Source organism: Plasmodium inui (genome assembly GCF_000524495.1).
Source record: "Plasmodium inui San Antonio 1 unplaced genomic scaffold supercont1.14, whole genome shotgun sequence".
NCBI classification, from domain to species: Eukaryota; Apicomplexa; class Aconoidasida; order Haemosporida; family Plasmodiidae; genus Plasmodium; species Plasmodium inui.
The window spans coordinates 376,775-395,556 of NW_008481848.1; the positions used below are offsets into that span (position 1 = coordinate 376,775).

General features: G+C 45.7%; 4 protein-coding genes across 4 annotated transcripts; 3 read left to right on the forward strand and 1 right to left on the reverse strand.

Annotated features, from left to right (window-relative positions):
• Positions 1–307: 307 nt before the first annotated feature.
• Positions 308–6,173, forward strand: C922_03424 (hypothetical protein; the record flags this gene model as incomplete). Its single annotated transcript, XM_008819016.1, has 13 exons — positions 308–683; positions 906–1,056; positions 1,232–1,299; positions 1,445–1,663; positions 1,866–2,051; positions 2,185–2,295; positions 2,463–2,629; positions 2,746–2,962; positions 3,152–3,205; positions 3,336–3,454; positions 3,740–4,289; positions 4,490–5,851; positions 6,034–6,173. 13 exons carry the CDS (start codon positions 308–310, stop codon positions 6,171–6,173), a joined length of 3,720 nt encoding a protein of 1,239 aa, XP_008817238.1.
• Positions 6,174–7,371: 1,198 nt separating this feature from the next.
• On the forward strand, positions 7,372–10,128 carry C922_03425 (hypothetical protein; the record flags this gene model as incomplete). Its single annotated transcript, XM_008819017.1, has 1 exon — positions 7,372–10,128. One exon carries the CDS (start codon positions 7,372–7,374, stop codon positions 10,126–10,128), a length of 2,757 nt encoding a protein of 918 aa, XP_008817239.1.
• Positions 10,129–10,910: 782 nt separating this feature from the next.
• C922_03426 (hypothetical protein) lies at positions 10,911–11,939 on the forward strand (the record flags this gene model as incomplete). Its single annotated transcript, XM_008819018.1, has 1 exon — positions 10,911–11,939. One exon carries the CDS (start codon positions 10,911–10,913, stop codon positions 11,937–11,939), a length of 1,029 nt encoding a protein of 342 aa, XP_008817240.1.
• Positions 11,940–12,135: 196 nt separating this feature from the next.
• C922_03427 (glutamine-fructose-6-phosphate transaminase (isomerizing)) lies at positions 12,136–14,379 on the reverse strand (the record flags this gene model as incomplete). Its single annotated transcript, XM_008819019.1, has 1 exon — positions 12,136–14,379. The coding sequence occupies one exon, from the start codon at positions 14,377–14,379 to the stop codon at positions 12,136–12,138; it is 2,244 nt and encodes a 747-aa protein (XP_008817241.1).
• Positions 14,380–18,782: the final 4,403 nt, after the last annotated feature.

Below are 18,782 nucleotides of genomic sequence, written 5' to 3' on the forward strand. Positions count from 1 at the left end.
ATTGTTCCAACTACGCGCAGAGTGGAAACAAGTTGCCTCAGGAGTTCATTAATTGGCGATGCGATAAGCATGAGCACAGTTATGCGTGGACCTTCCTGAGCAGAAGCTTCGCCACTTTGGCGCGCACCCGCGAGTGCGCAGTGAAGTGGGAAGCTCGACTGAGGAGGAACACGGGGCATGGTCTACACGTAGGGGCGACGGGAAGGTGTACGCCAGGAAGTGCAGCCCTCCTGAGGTCAACCCGAAGTTACGCAATACAGACGACTCACACCACGCACACACTCTCCGCTCCACCTCCGCTAACCCAATGGACGAACACGAAATTAACAATCTGGAACAAATTAGAAACGCCATTTTGAGAAAGAATGAAAAAGGGGGGCATCACTACACATCTGTGATTAATACCATCCTATTAGTTGCCCATTTTGTTCTGTATGCCTCAATCGTCTTTGTGCACTTCTCACATCGGAATGATGATTTTACGACCTGCTTCCACGAAGCCTTCTCCTCTGTCGTTAAGAATGAGTATGTCAGTACTCCTGACATAGTAGTCATTCAGACGGAACTCTCTGACATGATACAAGTGTTCAACTATGGTCGAGTGGGTTTTTTGAAATATGAGTTGGAGGGGAGCAAGAATTACGCCTTGTCTTTTTATAACGCGAGTGCCAATACATATGTAGGTGCGTAGGGGAACGAATATAGCATAGCAGCAGGCGTGTGAAGCAGCAGAGACTGCTCGTCTGCGTCCACTTGGTTACTCCTTTTTTCTCTGCCTCCATTTCATCACGCTTTCTTTTTTCTCTGCCTCCATTTCATCACGATTTCTTTTTTCTCTGCGTCCATTTGGTTACTCGTTCCTTCTTCTCTGTGTCTACTTCCCTCCCCGCTTCCCCCCCGTGCAGAGTACTCAGTTGCGTTCCACGAGCTATTCAATTCGACGATCTTCAAATGGCAATCGAGCATAAGCATTCGCCACTGCTACCACTGGTATGAGTGGGTCCTGTTCCTCTTCCTTAACATGAGCGCAGTGGTGGTGGCCTATCGGAGGTGCATGTCTGGGGGGTTAGTTCGTCCACGAGAGGGGCACCTACCGCATCAGCTGCATCGGAAGCACCGGAAGCACCGCCGCTGGTGCTATCAGCAAAGTGACCCCCACCCGATGCATACACACAAGCGAAACGCCGCCCCCTTTTTTTACTCCCATTTTTCTCTCACTTACCAGAATAAGAATGAACATCCTGCACTTCTTCCTAGTTGCCCTCATCGACCTGAGCATCCTCTACGAGCAATTTATAGGTACTCATCGGAACAGTGGAGAAGGAATTACACGCGCGTAGCTTATGTGCTTGTTTACTTAATCTTGTGGTGTCTCCACCCGTTCCCACTTCGTCACTCTCATCATTCTCGTCATTTTATTTTTTTTTTTTTTCCTCCCCTGTAGGAACGGTTGAGAATTTCTCTGTGCACGAAAAAGGCGTCGATCTGCTAATCTGCTCCTACTACCTTCTCCTCATTTTAAACGTCTTGAAAAAATTGTCCACTCACTGGAAGGTCCTTGTCATCCCGGTGCAAATAATTCAGACAACTGTTCAGCAGAACTACATGCTGCTTCTCTTTCTCCTGAGCTTCCTCCCGCTGATACTCATTAATTATTTTTCTAGTAAGGCTGGAGTGTCCTCCTGACTAGCGGTGCGCATCCCCATCTTCTCCTTGGGCTAGCTACTAATGAGTAGGAATATGTGTGGACGTCCGACTGGTGTAAACGCGCGTAGGGTGGGAAGCTGTGCAATAGGAAGCTGAGCCGCCATCCCCCCTGTGCAATATCATAGTGATCCGCCATCCCCCCTGTGCACCTCTTCCAGGCGGGGAGAAGTTCCAGGGCTACTTCAGCTCCGTCTTCATCTTCCAAGATGACTCAAAATACAAGAACGAATTTGTATACAACTTTTTTGTTGTTATAATATACAGCTTCTTCTTTGTGCCCATGATTACAGTTGCGTCTACCGCGACTACCTTTTTGCTGATAAACAATCATAGGGACCCTTTCGGTAGGAAGTTCGGTGATCGCGTGAGGAATGGAAGCTCCATCGAATGGATTACTTCCATTGGGAAGGAAGTGCACAGCAGCTGCACAGGAGATGCACACATGTTTTTTCCCCATCCGCTTCTCCCCCCCTGTAGAGTTTAAACCTCGAAGTTGTCATCTATGGGTCAAACTAAGGGAGTACTTTTTTTTCCTCAAGGAGAAAAATCAGAGAGTAAAAAAGAGAGGAGCTGTGCTGAGAGAGAAAAGTTAGGGACTCCAATAGGGGGAAGTAATAAGCAAGCCATAGAGAGACGCCTAAGAAAGCGCCTGAGCCCCCAGCAACAGCAGAAGCAGCGGAAGCACCACCACACACACACACCTGTACAGGAAACATCCGGGCGAAGAAAAGAAATGACTTACGAAGAATACGAAGAGAAGAAAATAAAAATAGACATCCTCAAGATTGGCAGCGTGATTCTTTTTTTTCTTTTTCTTATATTTTTTGTGCTGAAAATATTTTTTGACCAGAATACGATGACCCACCTTGAGGCGCATTACGCGCACCAGCTGGAGGCGCCCTTCGTTACGAAGGCGGGAGGGGTAATGCATTTGGGCGCGTGCACGAGGAAGTGTCTGGCGCGGCGCCGTTACCATCCCCGTCTGAGCAAGCAAGCTGCGTTAACCGCGTTAGACGCTTTAACCGCCCCCCCGTGCAGGAAAAATCCTTCGACACGCTGACGCAGCCGTCCGAGTATCTACAGTTCCTCAGCGCCGTCGTGATAGATAACATAATGAGAAATAAGAAAAACCTGGACAATAAAAAGCTGTTTAAACTGGAAGCGGCCTTCGAGGGACAGAACATCTTTGTGTACGAAGACGTCTTCCACATTTTCCCCTATGACGTGTTGGTGAAGATAAGCGATGGGGAGGCAGGTAAAGGGCGCTTCGCTTCCGGAGCGTGTGTGCGGATGGGCACCAAAAATGAGCCACACGTCGATACAAGGCGCATCGTGCCAATACACGTTGATACAAGGAGCGTCGTGCCAATACACGCTTCTTCATGTTAATACGCGTCGCTTCATGCCGCCCCACGTTGATCTGCTTCTCAACCCCCCCACAAAGTGTCGGAAGAAATAGCCGTGGAGAATCCCCTGCTTTCAGACGCGCCCGCCACGGGTAGGCAGAGGAGAAGCGCGCCCCCAAGCCTGAACGGACGCACACCCCGTTATCTGCTCCCCGTTATGTGCTCACCGCTATATACACACCGCAACTGCGCTCGCCTTTTCGCCCATTCTTCCCTACGCAGACGCGCACGCACTGCGCCAGTACGAAGACACGTTTGACAACAGAAAGGAAGCCATAAAACACTACGACGCGTATTCCCTACTGTACAACTTTGAGAACAGCCTGTTCATTCTATTAAATGTAACACCAGAAAATGACTGACATGAAGAAAAAAAAAAAAAAAGATATGAACGTGCATGTGGATAGGCAGCTTTGTCTGCATTTTAGCAAGCCAGATAGCTTTTCTTTTTTTTTCTTTTTTTTTATTCAATTTAGTTTAATTTAATTTAATCTAATTTAATCTAATTCAATTTAATCTAATCTAATTCAATTTAATCTAATCTAATTCAATTTAATCTAATCTAATTCAGTTTAATCTAATCTAATTCAATTTAATTTTTTTTTTTTCCCTTTCGCCCCGGGCAGGCGTCCTTCAACGTCCAGAGCAACGGCCTGTTCAGACAAACCAAAGACGTCTTCATACAGGAGATGAACGAATTTAAAAACGCGCAGTACAGAACTAAACTGATCATTTTGATATTCCTCTTAATCGCAACAGCGGGTTATTTGCTACTAGTAATGTACACGCTGTATTATATGCGGAATCGATTCTTCCTGCTGTGCTTTGGCTTCTTCTTTGCCATTTGTGTTTGCTTCTTTTCATTTAATTTTATGACACTGAAATCTATGAGTCACTCGTATGACTACATTGAGCATATAAAGGACAGGAACATTGCAGACACGTTTTATCTGAACAAGCTGGGGAAATTCAAGTCACTGCTGGAGGATTTGTTACGGATAAAGGGGTGCAAATTTTACGAGAATTTCTTTTGTCACATTATTCTTGTCACAATCGTGCTGAAGATTTATTGCTTTTTCTTTTTTAACTATTTTCTTTCATTTATCAAGTACAAGTTTCACTTCCTCTTCGTGACGGCGTCGGTGTTCATCTTCGTCTCGTTGACGTCCCTCTTGAGTAAGAGAAAGCGCGGTGTGGAGTCGCGGCGTCTGTCACGTCTGTTTCGACCCCCTCACCGAGGCATTACCTTTTCGCCGCTCCCTCACGGCATTACATCCACGTATCATCACTTCATCACTTCGTCACCCCATCACTTCGTCACCCCATCACTTCGTCACCCCATCACTTCGTCACCCCATCACTTCGTCACCCCCTAGGCTCTTACACCTACTCTAACACAAGCATAGGCCTTCAAAAATGGACGATGCTGTTTTACCACGTCCAGACGAGCAAAAAGTACTTCGCCTATGAGCTGCTAATTAGTTTCATTTTCTTTTTCTTCCTCTTCTACATCACGTCGATATATTTGTATATTTTTTTAAAAAAAAATGAAAACAAGGTAACAGTTAAGCTCAAGGAAAGTCAGGAGAATTCACTTCCCTTTGACGACCTAGTCCTTGACGATCATGACATTTTGCTCCACTTCAAGGCCATCCTCTACACCATAGACAAGACATTCGAAAAGGTGAGAATACTAAAGGAGAGGTATGAGGTAGGCCAATTATTAAATCAGCAAATAGAGTGGTATAATCAGTACTGCTATCAGAAGGCTTTACAGGAAAATGCGCTAAATTGGTATGGCCCCAATGGATGTGTGCCGCAGGAGGGGGGTCACTTCCCGTGTCACTTGGTCCAGGCGCCTTATCCTAGTTGTTGGTATGATTGCGGAGTCGCATCCCAAGTGGAGAGTGCAGCCCAAGTAGGGAGCGCTGCCGTGGTGCACAGGGAGGTGAGGAGTGACCAGGGTGGGGGTCGTCCTTCCAGTCATACCTCACCACTCAACCAGGGTGGGGGTCATCTTTCCAGTCATACCGTACCATCCAACCAGGGTGGTGACCTCGAAACGAACTCCCAAGAAATGAACACGCAGCGATTGCAAGGTGAAGAAAGAGGAGATGTCTCAAGAGATGAATCAAGTCTGCGCGAAGACGAGGAAGTCGACGCGGTGGTCCCGTGTTCAGAAAACTACAACGAAGTTGAAATGGTCCAGAAAACACAGAACATGCACTTGTTTTTCACGAAGCTGCTGAATGGGAAGTATGACTTTGGCTTTTTGCATAAGCGACAGGGGCAGAATGCAGTGGGTGCCGCGAATCCAGTGGATAGAAAGCGCCACAATCGACAGCCCCCAAAGAGGCTGTTGAATTTCTTCAGAAAAGGGGTCTACGACAAGACAGCACTCCGGAGGAGGGATAAAAAAAAGGAACAGAACAGAACCAAACTGAAACACATGCTATCCAATTTGATTGACGATTTGGCTAGTATCGAAAAAATAAAAGTGTCACTCACGTATGTCCTATTTTTGAAGATAAAGCGACACATCCTGATGAGGAACATACGCCAAGTGAACAGAGTAACGGGCGAACTGAAGGCCGAGTACCAAAACCGAGTGCTCTACAAGAAGCACCTCATCAATATGCAGCGGAAGATGGCCAACGAGATCGATGAGATGGAACGGGACATACTGATACGGAACAAGCTGAAGGGAACCCTCATCCGTGTCATAGACGACGGAACGTGTAAGGGAGGAGAAGCGCTGTGCGAGGAGGCGGTGTGTGGAGAAGCCGCACGACAGTGCAACTTTGCGCAGCCGTTCTTGCAAAACCCTCCATGTGCAGGTGTCCACATGAAGTCACTTCTTTGTAGCGCCTCGCACGTTGCTAATTATATTTCGCCCTGATTTACCCCCCTTTTTTTTCAGTCTACCAGAAGGATGAGAAGGTCGAAAAGGAGATTAATAACCCCTCGAAGTCGACACCACAATCTGGCCCCGGCGCATTGGAAGAACCGATACTTCCAGGGAAGCAACAAAAAGGATGTGAGGCAACAAACATGAAGTGAAGCAACATGATATCGGTTTTACTTCGTGTAGGTACTTCTCCGAAGGAGCTGATTGCCAATGTGTGCAGCTCATGCTTTGGGGTACATATCCCCTTAGAAAAAATGGGATTACCTTTTGATGTAGATTTTTTTTTTTTTTTTATGAAAAGGCTCGTTTCTACGGGCAGGAAGTGTGAACTTCTCATTGGTGTGATGTAGTACCAATTAAATTTGTTTCTGTTCGCTTTGCGCGTCGCCTTTACAAGGTGAGCTTTCTCAAAAGGGGGATATCCCGGAAGGGGGGCTCTCACCTAGTGGTCATCACAGTAGTCAGCATTATAGAGTCATGAAGAACAGGTTACTTTCGCGTGTCGTGCGAGATGCACAAGGAAACACGTGTCGCGCTGTGTATTTCGGAACGGTTGCAGTGCAGGGGTGCTGGTTTCTTTAGCCTATCTTTGTTTTGCGGCCAGTGGGCCACCCCGAGCCCGTTTTGGCACTTTACGGGTGAAGCCTTCGTAAACACAGCATCATCAACACATTATAGCACCGGCTTTTTGTTCTCAATACTGGTTGGTCGTGCGTGACAGGTATATGTCTCATTGTAGGCGAGGAGATATCGCTTTCGCCTTTTTTTTTTCTCTTGTGTTCCTTTTTGGGCTCTCTTTTGTTATTCTTCGTTGTGCTGTTCGATGGGCTGTTCGATGTGCTATTTTTTGTGTTCTTAGTTGTGCTCATTGTTGTCCCCTTTTTTGTGTTTTTTCTCTATTTTTTCTGTATTTTTCCTCTATTTTTTTCTATTTTTTCTTCATTTTTTCTCCCTTTTTTCTGTTCCTTTTTTCCCCTTCATGTGCGTCCCTCCGGCGAAGAGGCGCAGATCAGCGAAACGAGGCCTCCGCGAAACGCCGAGTTCGCGTAAGGCATAGCAACAGTAGTCAAGCGAATGCACGCGTGAGCGAGTGCTCGTTCTGGGTCACATGTAGGCACGGCGTTCTGGCAGGTTTGCAGGGGCCCTTCCACCCGGTTGAGTGTAGCACTATACGAGGGAAGAAGCGCAGAACAACCCGGTGTGCTAAAATCCAAACCGGAGCGGAGCCTTCTCCCCTCTACACTATTTTGAATAATCCCTGAAAAACATGTCCTGAGGCAAAAAAAAGAAGAAACAACTTTTTGTCCTACATGGCCACAAAAACAAGATTAAAACCTTGACAGGAAAAAGATGCCCGTGTTATTTGGCTTTGTCCTGTTGTCCCTTCTGCTATTCGATTTTTACGACACACTCAAGTTAAGAAAGAGCGGAGATCATATCATCCACGTGTCTGAAAAGGGGGGCTCTTTGGCAACCCCATGGTCGTTGAGCCATAGTACGAATAGAAGGCATCTCTTTATTCACAACAAGAATGGGTTCGAGGGGAGACTACGATGTGAGAGGAAGAACGCGGGTGTGAAACGGAGGAAGGAGGAGCTGTTCCTCAGTAGGGAGGAAGCGAGGGGTACAAAAAATGAGATAGAAATGGATACCTTTAAAATGAAAATGGAGACGTTTAAGAGTCCCAGTGGCAACGAATTTCTGTGCGCCAAACTGATGATGAATGATGAAGAGAAGAGGTTCATCGTGGATCTCTCCAGCGACAACAGTTTTCTGTTTTGGCGAGGGGACGACTTCCTCTTTAAAGGTAACCGCAGCAATGGTGGATACGCCGGTGAGGCGGAGAGGGGACCCCCTCGTCTCTCGTTTGGACAAGAAGACATCCAAAATGTGCACGAAGAGCTGTACCTAAACAATACAAAAGTACAAGTAGAGAAAATGATCAAGGCAAAGGAAAATAGAGACAAGAAACATTTTCAGTTCTACTTAATGGAAGATAAAGAGATCGACAAAAATTTAGATGGGATCATCGGCTTTGATTTCTTTTCCAACTTCGACACCTTCCTATTTGATACGAAGAGTATGAAGATAGAATTAGGTGGGGACGCCGCTTCGAATTGGATTCAGCAGTGGGAAAGGATCCCCGAGGGACACTGTCACAGAGTAGAACTACACAAGTATAGCAATCACATAAAATATTTAAGCGTTGATGTGAATAAGCAGATGTATAAGGGTCTCCTAGATTCAGGCACTTCAAAGACGCTGCTCATTAACAATGCGGTGAAGTTGGAGCCGGAAGATCAACATGATGAAAGCGTCTCTGTTGAGAATATACTAAACCAGAGGTTCACCGTGAGAAAGTTAAAAAAGGTTAATCGATTTGCTATCCTGTCGAAGGAGGGCGAAGTAGGGCTGCCCCTTCAAATGAAGGAAGTCTATGCAAGTGAAAATGTCTTCCCGTATTTGGATTCCAATGTGGTTTTGCTGGGCTTGGATTTTCTCCTAAACCGGAAGTTCCTCTTCGATTTAAAGAAGGGGACGCTTCACATATATTGTGAATCGTCTGGCTGTTCATCGAACCCCATCAGTGAGGGAAACTCCGTTGGAGATTCTCCCATCCCTGGGGAGATAAAAAACCACCACAGGATTGACGAACTGGAAGTAGACAAAAAGTGCGCCGAGATATATGAGCAGCTGAAAAATAAGGAGCTAAGCTTCCTACATATAACAAAGGATCTAGAAAAGGACAACATAGACATGCACGATTGTAAAAGCACTAACGATGTGATTAAGAGATATGCCATAAAGGTTCTCTATGGAAAGGAACATCTCCCAAGGAGGGAACCAATTCGAAAGGATCCCGAGTTTGACCGAAGATACAAGGAGATGACTACCTTTTTTAAGAAATTGTCCCCAGAGGAGAAACAGAACATGCTAAATAAGATGGTTCACTCGTTGCGAAGCGACTACAGAGGGGGTAGGGGGGAGTACCCCCCCGGGGGAAGTGATGCAACGAATGAGCAGTACCCCGCGCGTGATAATCACGAGTACGAACGGGCATCCGAAATATTAGAAAAGTACGTAACGCACGAAATGGAGAAGAAGCAATATTCTCTGCACCGATTCAAGTCCTGCAACGCAGGTCGAAGAAATGAAAAAGCAGTAGAAGACGAATTCAACCATTTGAGTGCCCTGTACAATGCGCACCCAGAGTTTAGCTTCGAGATATTAAACGACCTTAGAAGGGAGCTTTCTTCCAAACGCATCAATGTGAACGCACTGCAAAGTGAAAATGATATAATTCGAAAAGTGGCGGAGACACGGGTATACAATCAGAATGGAAATGTTAACAAGGAGAGTAGAAACAGGAAGAGGAAAAACATAATAGTGAGGAGATTCTCAAATGATGACAATAATATACACACACAGATCATAATTAGACGTAATGGATTGGGTCCAGATGACGACGAAAATGAGGACAATGCAGAGGAAGGGAAGGATGGTAAATATAATCAGTACGAAAATCTCGGAAGGATGGATGACCTCTTCCCTAACTCGATATTTTCAGGGATATTTAAAAACTTCTTCGGGGATAACCGAAGTGAACAGTACCGTAGTGGGGGAGAGGACAGCGACAGAGAGGCGGGAGATGATGATGGAGAAGAAGATCACCAAGGGGGGGACTTACTCTCCGAACTGAACAACTTGTTTGGTTTCGGCAACATGGGGGAGAACTTTTTTAGGAAAAAAAAAAAAAGCGTCATAGGATTCAAAACGAAGGACACCACAAACATGAATGATGGTGCAGACGGCGAGGAAAAAAAGAGAATGAACGGCACTTCCAGCGGCACCTCCGACGACATTTCCAACGCCATAAAGGAGGAGAAGGACACAGATATTATATACTTGCTAAACAAGGTGCAGAAGCTTAATGACGGTAATTTGAAGAGCTTCATTTTGCAGTCGCTCAAGAATGACAACGTCCGTAGGATCCTCGTCGACGCGCTCAAGAAGGGCTACCAGAGCGCCCACGAGCAGTGCCGCGCGCAGGGCGACAACAAGGGGATGTACCTCCTCCAGATGTTGAAGCAAACAGGCATCTTCTGAGGGGGAGCGATGACGCGGTGAAGCGGGTGAGGCGGCGAAACGGTGTAGTGATGAATCGGTGAAACGGTGAAACCGCGATGAGGAGGTCGCTACAGAGATGCTGCGAAGCGGCGACAGGCGCGCCGTCGAACCAGTGGCCCACTGGTGTGTGGCGCATTTTGTTCTGTAAAAATATTTTTGCACTTTTGCCTTTTTTTTTTTCCTCTCACATTTTTTCAGGAATTTTTCCAAATTTTTTCAATTTTTCTCACGTTTTCTCGCATTTTCTCACCTTTTACACTCTAGCCGAGCCATTTTGCAAACGGGCTAAGCTGTTTACGTCTTTGCATTCTGCGTCCCGGGCGGCTTCTTCGCCTACAAGCTCGCGTGGCGCGTACTCTCGATGTGACGAATGCACTATGCACACGCCCTAACGTTGGTGCTTTTTCCTTTTCAACCAAACAGCAGCGGGGGGGCGAAGTTGGCCAAGTCATGGCGCCACCGCCAACCCCCCCCGCCAGTTCAATTTATCATTTGTTATGTCGTCGCCTCGAGTGGCCCATCAGGAAAGAAAGCGGAAAAGTAGTGGGAAAAATATGGGACGAGTAGGGGAAAAAATCACGGAGTTGTGATACCGTTCAGATGAGGCTTTCCGTTCGCCTCCGTTCAGCCCAGTTTCTCTTAACCGAGTTATTTATTTTTATTATTTCTTTTTTTTTTCCCAAAGCGTAGATTGGCCGCTTCTTCCACAGCTTGAAACAGGAAACTGCTGAACTGGGGAGCTCACCTGTAATTATCACAACATGAAGCGAATCCTGTGGGGAGGAAAAAGAGGCAGAACCCCTTTCCGCCCTTTCATAAAATTGGGCTACTCACACAACTTGCGGAAGAAGGACGTGCACACAGCCCGGTACCTCTGCCTGAACAGCGACAAGCGGACTGTCAACAAGTTCGCAAATTTAAAAAGCATCCACCTGAAGAGAAATACATGCACAGGCAAGGTGGAAATATTCATCGACGATTTAATTTTGTTAACGAATGGGAAGAACGTACTTTCCTTCGAAAGCTTAGATCTGTGCTTTTTGATAAAGTATGAGTTGCTGCAGAATAGGGAAAAAATCGATTTGAAGAGGATGCCCCTTACGCTGACGGCTAACAATTTGGTCGATTTCCAGGAGGGGGCGGTATCCCAAGGAGAAGACACACCAATCAAAGAGGAGGATAAGGGGAGCTACTTCCAACAGCAGAGAACCATCATGGAAAATAAAATCTTTGAAAATTTTCAAAACGATTTAATTCTTTACCAAAATGGACAGACTAACATGCTGGACAGAGTAAATAAAGGGGGAGGGTCCCAAACGATTGACTTGCCGAAAAGTCTTAATTATGTCGAAAATTACAAAATAAAAAATTTGAGAGAAGAAGAAAATAATGTGTACACTAAATTCATTTCAATTTTTGAAAACATTCATGGAGTTAAGTTAAGAAGAGCAAATCATTTCGAAACTCCTGTGCAGGATTTGCATGTGGAGGAGAAAATAAAAAATTTGATAAAAAGTATGAACAGTTCAGGCATTTTTCTCTTTTACAAGTGCACACAGATTTTGAATTCCTTCGTTTTTAGTTACCTTTTTCTGCATGGGTACATGGGTTATAAGGAGGTGTATCGGTGCTGCAACTTGGAGTACATTTATCAGTTTTCTAAATGGGGTTACGTGTACGACGTGCACGGCGCCAGGGACGCGGGTGCGCTCCTCGCTCTCTCGTCTCTGCGACTGCTTGGGTCGCTCCTCCGCCGGGAGGGCGGTGAAGAGGGCGAAACGGGGAAGTGAGTGAGGCGGTGAACAAAAATTCCCAATCAGAATGCCGAATCAAGAGGGCTCAGTGAGATGGCTAATCAACAAGGTTAAGCACGATGATAAAGTGAGGTGGTGAAGCAAAATGTCTAGGTGAGATCGCGCTACTGCACGAACAGCTCACCGCTCAATCTTCACCTCTGACGGCTAATGGCTAACCGCCCCCTAGGCACTACGACACGGTGACCGTCTTGGCGAGGCAGCGCGGTCGATCGGGGTTGTTGCCGCGCGCCACGGCCGTGTAGTAGGCGAGCATCTGCAGGGGGATGACGGCCAGCAGGGGCGTGAGCAGCCCGTTGTTGGGGATCAAGATGATGTCATCGGCGAAGTGCTTGCACAGATCTTCGTCATCCGTCAGGCAAATGATGTGCGCCCCCCTGGATTTTATCTGCTCACCCGTATTCATCATTACATTTTTGGAGGAGTCATTAAAGATGAGCATAATGACAGGCATGTTGTCTTCACCACCCAGGAGTGCATAGGGCCCGTGTTTCAAAGCACTCCCAGTAAACCCTTCGGAGTGAATATAAGTGAGTTCTTTAATTTTTAGTGCCCCCTCCAAGGCGATTGGGTAGCTTAACCCGTTCCCAACAATAAGCATGGATTTGGCATTGCTCAGTTTATTAGCTAGACTCTTGCACTTAGCTTCACACGATTTAACAGTTGTACCAGCGTATAGAGGAAGTCTGTGCATGGAATTGATTAAGGAGCTTACTTTAGAGTGAGAAGAATGGTAGGTTCCCTTTTTGTTTTGGAAAAACCAGATGGCTATTAAGGTGAGGACAGACACTTCTGCAGTGAAACACTTCGTGGAAGCAACTCCAACTTCTCTTCCGGCATTTAGGTAAACCCCCCGTCCAGTCATATTAGCAATGGTGGACCCAACAGAGTTAACGACAGACAACTTCTTCAAATTCAGATCATCAGCTAATTTGCAAGCCTTAATGACATCTCGAGTTTCTCCACTCTGCGAAATGAAGATAACTCCTTCCTTCTCTTTCGGAACGACAGAAACGTTAAAATCCATTGGATCCATTACCTGGACCGTGTTGAAGCAATTCAAGTAATGCATTACATATTTTGCAAAAAGAGCAGCATAATAGGATGTGCCACAACCGATTAAAATGACATTTTCAATTCTGGAGAGTTCCTCCACATAGGGATCTAGACCTCCTAATTTTACGGAGTTATTCAGAATGCTAAACCTGCCTCCATTATTTAACGTCTTAGACAAAGTAATTGACTGCTCATGTATCTCCTTGAGTGTCCAGTGAGGAAAAGGGTGGGGTGTCTTTTGTATAACAACTTCTGGTATGCTTTCTACTTTTTTCTCCATTTTGAGATCATTTATCTTGTCCTTATTGATTGATAAAATCTCTCCGTTTTTCAGCGAAATATATTCATTGGTAAACATGAACAGAGCCGAATGCTCCGAGGCAACAAAGATCTCGTTGTCTTTAAATCCAATGTGCAATGGAGACCCGTTGGCTGCAAGAATCATTTCCTCTGGATGATCCTTATGTATTATGCAGAAGCTCCATGTCCCTTCCAACTGCCTAATTGCAGACAGCACTGCATTCTGGAAGGTCTCTTTCTGGTCTAGAAAATAGCCTATCAAATTGGCTACTACCTCCGTGTCGGTGTTTGACTTAAAGGGGATCTTCTTCCCCAACAGGAAGGTTTTCAACTCTCTGTAATTTTCTATAATTCCGTTATGGACGATGCTGATCCGTTCGTTGTAATCCATATGTGGGTGAGCATTTTCATCCACTTTACACCCATGTGTTGCCCATCTCGTGTGTGCAATTCCTATTCTGTCATTTTTGTGACTAGCCGAGTAGTTTCCTCTCAACTTTTCTATAGCATCACTCGTCGAGGTGCTGGCATACTTAGTCGTCTTTAGCGTCCCATTGGTGTTGCTGATTGTGGACATGCCACAGGAATCGTAACCCCTATTTTGCAACACCTCTATACCGTCAAATAGAATTTTGGAAGCGTCTCTATTTCCTAGGTACGCCATGATTCCGCAACAGTTGGCTATTTCGTTTCTCATAAGTGGGGTGGAAAAAAAGTTCTTTCTTTTTTTCGTCCCCATTTGCTCTCCATCCTCTGCGATGTTTAGAAGAAGGTGCAATCCACCGATGGTTGCCGCCGCGAGAAGGGCCGTCCTCCCGGAGGTGCGATCACCTGGGTGGTCCCTCGCCCCGTCCTCCCGGCCGCTCCGTCCACGGTCCTCCTCGTGCCACAAGGCCAACTGCAGGTGTGCGCGCGCACTCCCACTGACGCCGCGAGCCCAGTCGTGTTCACTTGCACCTCTCCTCGCGTGCGCCAAGCGCGTCTTTCCCGTGGGCGCCGAAAATCCATTTTCTATTCTTCTCAGCACTTTGCTCAGCAGGGTTCTGAAGGCCCCCTTCATCGCTTCCTGGGGCGCAGCAGATATCTGGGCTGCGAACAGCGCTCTTGCGGGGGGATTCTAACGCTGCCACGGTGTTCGCGCGTATTCCGCTTGCGTCCCTTCTGTTCGCGCCTCTTCCGCTTCTGACCCCTCTGTTCGCGCCTCTTCCGCTTCTGACCCCTCTGTTGGCGCCTCTTCCGCTTCTGACCCCTCTGTTCGCGCCTCTTCCGCTTCTGATCCCTCTGTTCGCGCCTCTTCCGCTGGTGTCCCTTCTGTTCACTCCTTTCCCGTTCGCATCTCCCCCAGGCCTTCTTCTCCGCTCTGCAGGACAATGCTCCGCACCTCGCGGTATGCTACACTTGGCTCATCGTGTCGATGCTCGCTTTACACCTCGCCGCGTGTGCCTAGCTGCGATTTGTTTGGTGCGCTCTTTCGTTCCGTTTGCTGGGACTTTGTTCTTTATCCTTTTATTATTTTTTCCTCCCTGTATCTTTTTTTTTTTTTTTGGTCCCCTTTAAGCAGTTATCCTTCACGGGTGTTAACTACGGCACGTGTTTTTTTTTTTTCTTTTTTTCATACACTCGTTGTGAGTGGCAGGTGTGGAAGTTATTTGCGAAGGGGGGAATGCTCAACAGTTTTCACACGTGTGATCATTCCTTTGCTTTTATTGGACTTGGCGGAGGAAGCACAATTGGGAAATAAGACCGGAGGAAAATGGAACGAGAATGGGCGAGAAATGGAAAGAAAATCGGTACTTCCCTGGGACTACCTCCGTTAGGGCCCTCTTCACACGCAGTAACCACCCCTTTTTTTTGCATGTTAATGCGTGTGAGGGGTTATTTTTTTTTTTTCCATCCCGCAAGTGTATTGTGCGACTGGGTAACCTTTCCCTGTAGTCACCACGATTGATGGACGTCAATCTTCCCTTCCGCTCATTTGTGGTGGGGTTGGCGGAAATAATTTTGGGCCATACACAACTTAGTTGTGGTGCGTGTGTGCAGACGGCGCCGACGTATCCGGGGAGCACCAGGTGAGCGGGCTGGTCAGCGGCACGATTTCCCTATTTTACACATCTTTGACCCCTCCGCCGCTGTCCATTGGGTGGAGGAAAAGAGTTCGACTTATGTTCGTATCGGATTTGCAAAGCCAATATATGCAATGCTTGACATGGACTAGGCATACATTGGTAAATATGTTTTTGCCATATTTTGCCACTCGGGCAAATGGCTATATCTGCGTACCCATTTGGCTGAGTGACCTTTTTTTTTTTTTTTCGAGTGAAAAAATGGGGGGAAGGGAGTATAGGTGTACATACATAAAACATATCTCTGCTGCCTTCCCGCATTTGCCATTGCATGTGATGAAAACGGAATTAAGAAAAACATGGGAAGAAATTGCTCAATGGGGGGTTGAGAAGCCCTTCGCCAACTGGTAGACACGGCTGCAACAAAGGTTGACATCGTCCTAAGGCGTATGCCCCATTTGTTCATATGCTTCTCCTTGCGCGATTGGCGTAGAAGGCAGGGCTAGACAATACTTGTCTCCTTTACTGCTAAGCCGCAATGAGAGACAGGGGCACAAAAATATTCTGCTCAGACAGAGCAAACGAGATGAGACTGTTATGACAGATTCGCAATTTGCATGTATTAGGGAATCTTTTTTTTTTTTCTTCCCATTTCGGCACGTTAAAGTAGGACGTTTTTCGGCTGCCCGGCAAAACATCGCAGAGTTGATCGGGGAACCATTTTTTCATTGCTCCCTTTTGGCAAGTGAAAGTGGTCTTTTTTTTTTTTCCTTTTTGCTTCTTCTTCCTCCTCTTAGTTTCATAGCATTGCAAACCCTTTTGTCTGACCTGTTTTTCCATTTACTGAAAAACAGAATGGCGCAACAAAAATTCGCAACCACCTCTTTGCGAATGAAGGAATTACCTTTTCTTCCGGGGGGTTAAAAAAAACATTACGCCCACGGAATGGCAAAAAAAAAAAAAAAAAATCCCCTCCCCTGTTTATATGCTTACTTTATTTTAACTCTTTTTCGTGGGGAAAACGGGCCCTGTCGCTTTTTTCTTTTCCTTTGCGTCGTGGAAGAAACCCTCCGCCAGGATTTTTTATTTTCCCAAATGGAAGAATGGTAAAAAGGTAATCGCTACAAAATTTTTTATATAGTTTTTCATATGCCGCATTAAGCACGCCGGGGCTGCTAAAAAAAAGGAGCAAAAAAGGAAAAAAAAACATCCACTGTGCTAATTAACCATTTAGTAACCCCTAACAGGGGAGCTATTAATCCAAAGGAAAACCAGAAAAACCTTTTCGGCTTCTTCTCGCGCGCTTATTTGTAGTTTATGTAGATATATATTTATATTCATTCTGCGCATATGCAATTTTGCATGTCCGTATTTATCTATCTCCGAAGTGGAGCTGAAAAGGTGAATATCCATCTACCCCCGAAAAAAAAAAAAACAAATTGAAAAAAAGAGCAATTTGACTTCTTCCCATTTTATGTTCCCCATTTTTTGTTAATCCATTTATTGAAATTTTCTTTTAATTTCTTTTGATGACCTATTCGTATTTACGCGAGCCTTATAACTTGCATTTGACTAATGTCCTTCCTTTGCGTCTTCATATATTTTTTTTTCTTTTTTTTCTTGCTCAAAGAATAACAGACGAGAGGTAGCTTTCTTATACCTTTTCGTCAAGCGTTTCATTCACCCACCTTGGCTAATTTTAACTCCCCCTGGCGCGACGCTATGTACATCTGCGCGCATGGAGTCCGTACGCAGGTTCCACCGTGCTCTGTCTGCCCATCTGTCGCAGGTCCATTCCTGTGATGCATCATAACTTGTCTTTGCGGGTGAGTCTAACATCATCCCGGGAAAGAAACAGATTGGAGGTTCCCTCGTCGAATGTGACGAAGTGACCTCAGCCCATGTGCTGCGCGACTGCAACATTTTGTTTCCCCTTTTATGTCCCCATTTTATGTATTTTCTCTTAATACCTGTGGCGTGTCGCGTTACCCCGCTGTTCTAAGATCCCCTTTTTTGCACAGCCTTTCCACCCCACCAACGTCTGGGTGAACTTGGTTGCGGTCTCCCCTTCGCCCGTGGCAAAGTTCCATTTATTTCTTCTTCGCCGCTTTTCCATGTGCCACTGCACAACTTCGTTGTTATTGTTTGCTTTCACTGCTTGACCCCACTGTTAGATTTTTTTCTCTTTTTGCCCTTTCTTTTTTGCCGTATTGTTGTCGTATTTTTCTCGTATTGTTGCCGTATTGTTTCCTTATTTTTTTTCTCCATATCACTGGCGTAACGGCACCACGTCGAAAGTGACAAGGAAGGAGTCCCCCCTGGAGGCGAATTACCAACTGGGAGGCTGTGCGAACATACATATCTTCCCAGCTGTATGCATGCGGAGGTAACTGGAAAATACTCGCAAGCAATTCGCACGGCCATAAACACACGTGCCTGCATGTGAAAAACAGTCTAGTGGTAGAGGCGAGAAGTGACCGACCTTTCCGTTGTGGCATATGATATTATACCCACCAGATTGAATTTTACCATTCAAAATTACCCTTAAAATTTACCATTCAAATTTACCCTTCAAATTTACGACTCCCCACACATACACGCGGATTCCGTTGCTTCATTTTGACCACTCAGTTTAGCACAGTTGGGAAAATAAATATCTGCATTTTGGAAAAAAAAAAAAATAAAATAAAAAAGAAAGAAAGGAAGGAAGAGTTGTCTAATTGGCACATTTGTACAATACGCCAACGGGAAGAATTTTTTTTTCCCTGTTTTTGCTTCTTTTTTTTTTTTTTTTTTTTTTCCACTTTTTTATCACCCTTCGCGTTATTCCTTCCTATTTTTTGATTACCCCCCGACGTGGGAGGGAAAAAATTCTACTTGGGCTGCCTCACCTGCGACATCCAATCGTCTATTTAACCCACCCCAGCGGAACAAGTGAGGAGTTCATTCATCAACTTTCCCTCCGAGTAACGAAATGTAATTCTGCAAAAGGAAAAAAAAAAAAAATGCAGAGAAAGGCAAAGAAAAGAAAACAAAACTGTGAAAATAATCGCACGCCCGTACGTGCAGTGAGCGACTTACATTTCTACTTCACTCCGCCCCCTTCTGTTTTCTTCTTCCTTTCTATGCATGCATTGGATTACACTGTGTAGACGCTTTTCCAAATAACCACAGGGATATAATAATTTGTCCAGTGTGGAATTTTTTCCCTCATATGTTACAACCCGTTTGTAGGTTGCCAAACTGTCTGAGTCGGTTTTCGTCACCCCGTGACTCATTGTGTGCGTTTTGCTCAATAGTAGTCTGCATTTTCCGTTTCTATGTTTGTGTGAACACACAGCTCCTGTGCATGGAGAAAGAAGGCAAAGCAAAACAGCCATGTCGAGACAGTATCCAGTCA